Source organism: Galeopterus variegatus, unplaced genomic scaffold, assembly GCF_000696425.1.
Source record: "Galeopterus variegatus unplaced genomic scaffold, G_variegatus-3.0.2 Scaffold276, whole genome shotgun sequence".
NCBI lineage: Eukaryota > Metazoa > Chordata > Mammalia > Dermoptera > Cynocephalidae > Galeopterus > Galeopterus variegatus.
In genome coordinates this window covers 398,685-403,418 of record NW_007726387.1, presented here as the reverse complement: position 1 = coordinate 403,418, position 4,734 = coordinate 398,685, and the positions used below count along the sequence as shown (strand labels likewise).

The following is a 4,734-nucleotide window of genomic DNA, read 5'->3' as shown; positions in this document are numbered from 1 at the left end:
AAAGCATTTGCTACTTTACATAGTGCTGATTTGTTTTTCTTCCAGCTACTCCTGGTGTATGGAAATTTTATTCATTGTTTAGAACTTAGCTCAAATGCCATGCCACTGCTTCCATGAAGTCCAGTAGAATAGTTAAGTACAACTATATCTTCCCCTGTGGATTATGTATTTCTTTTCAGTAGGGATTATATCTTTATTTTCCCCCATTTTTTTCTTTAATAGTGTCTAGCACAGTTACATTGAACTTTGTTGGCATTCTCCTGTCTCTAGTGAACAGACGTAAACATTAAAAGGATTATTCATTGTGCTGAAGTAAGGTTTACTCCTGAAATGTAAAGCAAATATAAAACAATAAAAATAAAAATTGGTCCTGTTAGCAAGGCAAGTAATTTTTTTAATTGTATAATTTGAAGTTGTTAAGATAATATTTACTTACTTTCAGCATCAATTATTGATACAGTTTTTAAAAGTTTAAAAGGCTTATAACGTGATAAAGCAATGGTTCTCAAACTTGTTGGTATTGGGGTTCCTTCACATAAAAATGATTGAGGATTCAAGGAGCTGTTCTAAAGAGGTTTTATTTATGTGTGTTGATATTTACCATATTAGGATGTAAAACAGATTTTTAAATGTTTGTTAATTTGAATTAAAGTACAGATAATAAACTCAATATACATTAACATAAATACATTTTTAAAGAAAACAAAACAATTAGTGAAGAGAGTAAAACAACTTTACATTTTTGCAAATCTCTTTAATGACTGGTTTCATAAAAACAGCTGGGTATTTGCTTCTGAATTTAATCCCACAATATCACACATCAAGAAGCCTCTGGAAAACTCCACTGAAAACAGAATGATAGTGAAACAATGCAAATACAATCTTAATATTATTATGAAAATAGTTTTGATCTCATGGATTTCCTGAACGAGTCTTGGGGACCTCAGGTGTCCACAGGTGTCCTCAGGTGTATTAAAGTATATATATATATTTTTACTAAGAATTCATTTTTAGTGGATAAACACTTAATGGTTTAAGATAAAATAGAATTTAAAAAATTGTAAGTACTTTTCTATGTGATTATATACTGTTAGAAAAATTACAATGAAACTTCCTAATACCCTAAATGTATTAAATACTTCATATTAACTTAGAAGACACATTTATTTTTAAAGTTAACGTAAGGGAAAGAATGGGCAGAGAGAATACAGCTCCTGCGTGGATAGACTAAATATTAAAAAAGGAAGATAGGTAAAGTAAGATAAAATGTAATTTATATGCAATGTCAATTATAGCCCTCTTGGATATTGTGTAGAATTTGAAAGCCAAGAATATCAAAGAAAGTAATTTTTTTTTTCAAAGAAATAATGGTAGGTGTACCCAGTTATATTTGAAAATGTATTAACAAATAGATGTGATCAAAGTCGCAAAGTAGATTGAATTGATTACTATAATACCCTCTCATATAAAAAATTAACACAATGGTAGGGTTAAATCTCATTTGATAATTCTTTTGAACAATATGATTTAAAGAATTGAGTATAAGTTTCTTGATTTGTAACACATTGAATTCATTGCAATAAATTTCAGGTGAGTCAAAGCACTGCCTAAAGTGTTTAGAAGTATACATTTTTGAGCCATGTACCTCTCTCTTGGTCGGGGAGAGATATTCCTAGGCATTTTTCGAAATACACAATGCTATAAGATTACTGTAAGATAAAACTTGTGATTAGTCCACCGTATACATTTTTGAGCCATGTACCTCTCTCTTGGTCGGGGAGAGATATTCCTAGGCATTTTTTCGAAATACACAATGCTATAAGATTACTGTAAGATAAAACTTGTGATTAGTCCACGTGAAGAGTATACAAAAAGAGAAGTAAGATAATGGGGAAATGATAGCATATGTAATTGTTAAAAAGTTTGTTACTCGAAATATTTAAAGTATTAATACAACTTGATGATCGGTGATAGAAACAGAGGAACAGATTATTATTATTATTTTTTTTGACCTGTAAGGGGATCGCAACCTTTGTCACAGTGTGGTCCGCGCTCACTGGCCATCCCTATATAGGATCCGAAACCGTGGCCTCGGCACTACCAGCGCCGCACTCTCCCGAGTGAGCCACGGAATCCGGCCCCAGGTATTTTAACAAGAAGAAAGGGATTGTACATCTCCATTATCAATATAAGAAATGTAAATTTAAATTTAAGATATTAATTGCGAAGCTTGCAGTGTCGACATGACTTTTATATAGCAAAAACTTATATAATGATTTAGTGATGTGTTGAAATCATTAATCTTTTTGACAGTAAATATGAGAATATGAAATGGTTATATCCTTTTCTTTGTTGTTCTACTTTATGAACAGAACTTAAAGACATAACTCCAAAACAGTATAGTTTGTACAAGAAAGTTTATAAAAGTCCTGTAAGTAACAAAAAAGGAAATTAAGTTATTTTAGAAGAAAAATAATAGTTTGCTCTAATTTTTTCTCCCTAAAGAAACAAGGTCCAACTAATCCAATGCTATTTCATCTTGTTCGAGATGTCAAACAGGTAAGAAATTATTTTTGTTTTTGAAAAAAATTTTTTAAAAAAATCACTTAAACTTCATCTGTTTCCAAAAAATTATTTAAATACATTTTTAAGACAGCAATAAAAAAAAGAAAGAAGGAAAAACAGAAGAGAAAGAAGGTAATAAAATGACACTTTTTAGAACAAGATGAAATAAGGACTAAAGTTGTCGTAAAAGAGAAATAAAGAGCATAATCTACTAGAAATCAAGAAAAAGAAAAGTTTATGAAGTTAAGATCAAGTTTCCTGAGCTTCTGGTCATCCAAGATAGAATGTAGTGAATCTTATAAAGCTCATTGGTCCATAAAAGAAAGATCATTGATAGAATGTGTTTTCTTTCTCTGTGTTCAGAGAACTTTGTCCCAATGGTAAAAGATGTTGAATAAGGAAATTGGGAAACACTGAGTGGTGATTGTAGTGCAAGATTTTGTCAGTAAAAATGCTGAAATGTTCTCTCCCTTTTTAAAAAATATCTAGTATTGGTAGTGACTGAATATGTAACTGTCATATGGTCTACAGTCATTCTCTGGTGACTAAATTAATGTAGTCTTTCCTCTTCTCTCCTGTTGGGATTCTTTGTGAATTAATAGTTTAAAGCATCTGTCAACATTTTATAGCCATTTAAATTACTAGTATTTAATACAGTTTTATTTTTCTTGATGAAATTATATTCATATTTGATTAAAATGTATATATTTCTGAGTTTCTAAACTAAAATGCTTTCTTTCTAGAATTCTTTATTTACTCAAACTTTTACTTGCTACTTGGAGTGTGCACTATTAAAAAACCAAAAACTTAAAATAGAAATGCCAATTCTTGGTTTTTTTTTTAACTTAATTTAACACTAAACTAGCATCTCATAAGAAGAACTGTCTTTATTATACTTAAAATGTTTTTCTTTAATCTGATTTTTTTACATGTGCTTTTCTTTATAGCTTTATTGAGATGTATTTCGCATGCCATAAAATTCATTTATTTTAAAGTGTACATTTCATTGACTTTTGTTATATTCTCAGATTGTGCAACCATTGCTGCAGTCTACTTTTAGATCGTTTACAATACCTCACAAAGTGACCGTGTGCACATTAGCAGTCACTTCCCATTCCTGTTCCTTCTTTACTCTCCACCTCTACCCCACACCCTTAGGCAACTGTTAATCTAAGGATTTGCCTATTTTGGATGTTTTACATTAATTTGATTTCTAAAAAATAAAGATTTCCCCCACCAAGAAAGCTTGAGTAATGGGGGAGACCTACAGACCAGGAGTTTCTAAAACACATTTGCATTATGATTTAACTCATGTGGGTCAGCAAAAAGAACTATAGTATTTTGTGGAAACAAATATGAGAAGTGGTATATATTGATGTTCTTACATTGGTGGCTATAATAATAAAAAACCCAATTTTTTTATTTCCATAAGTGATAAATCCTGAATTAAAGGTAGTAATTGAATGTTTTCTGATTCAAATTAGCTAGCTGGATTTTCAAGAGTTATAAGTATAGTTTGAAAAATTGCTTGTCATGATATTTTTTTAGATAATTCACATTATTTTCCTTAATTTAAATATTTTGCATTTAAGTGGGCTGATTTCATAATGGTATTTGTCAGGTTTTTAAAAAATGAAGAATATCATAGATGGCATCCTCAATCATGAAGCATATTTTGAGGTTGCTTTCAGTTAAAACAAAACCAAAAATCTTGTATTTAAGATGGAAGTACATATTTTGATTAGTTTTAAATTGGAGATTCCAAAAATATAGCTACCTAGAAATTAGAAATTTCACAGATGAAATAAAAATATTAAAAATATAAATATTTTAAATAATGGTAGGTTCATGAAATTATAATCAGGGAAATGAAAAGAATGATGATGGCAGGAAAGAAGAATTAGTTATTAAATATAAATCGTCTAATGATTAAACCCCTTTAAGATTATTTAATGAAATTAAACAGTTTTTAAATTCTGAAATAGGCAATATTTACAAACTTAAAAATGGCTTATATTCCATAAGGTTATTTGTAAATTAATTGTTGCCCTGGGGAAATGAAGTCTTAACTCTAAATATTGTCGGGCCGGCCCGGTGGCGCACTGCTACAGTGCGCCGCTTGGGAGCGCTGTGGCGCTCCCGAATGTTCTCTCCCTTTTTAAAAAATAT

General features: G+C 30.2%; 1 protein-coding gene across 1 annotated transcript in view; it reads left to right on the top strand.

Moving 5' to 3' along the window:
• Positions 1 to 4,734, top strand: part of TRPM7 (transient receptor potential cation channel, subfamily M, member 7) — a 118,326-nt gene that overhangs the window by 60,192 nt on the left and 53,400 nt on the right. Inside the window, exon 13 of the mRNA XM_008566921.1 lies at positions 2,506 to 2,559. Coding sequence (XP_008565143.1) covers positions 2,506 to 2,559 — 54 coding nt within the window. The remainder of the gene's footprint in view (positions 1 to 2,505; positions 2,560 to 4,734) is intronic.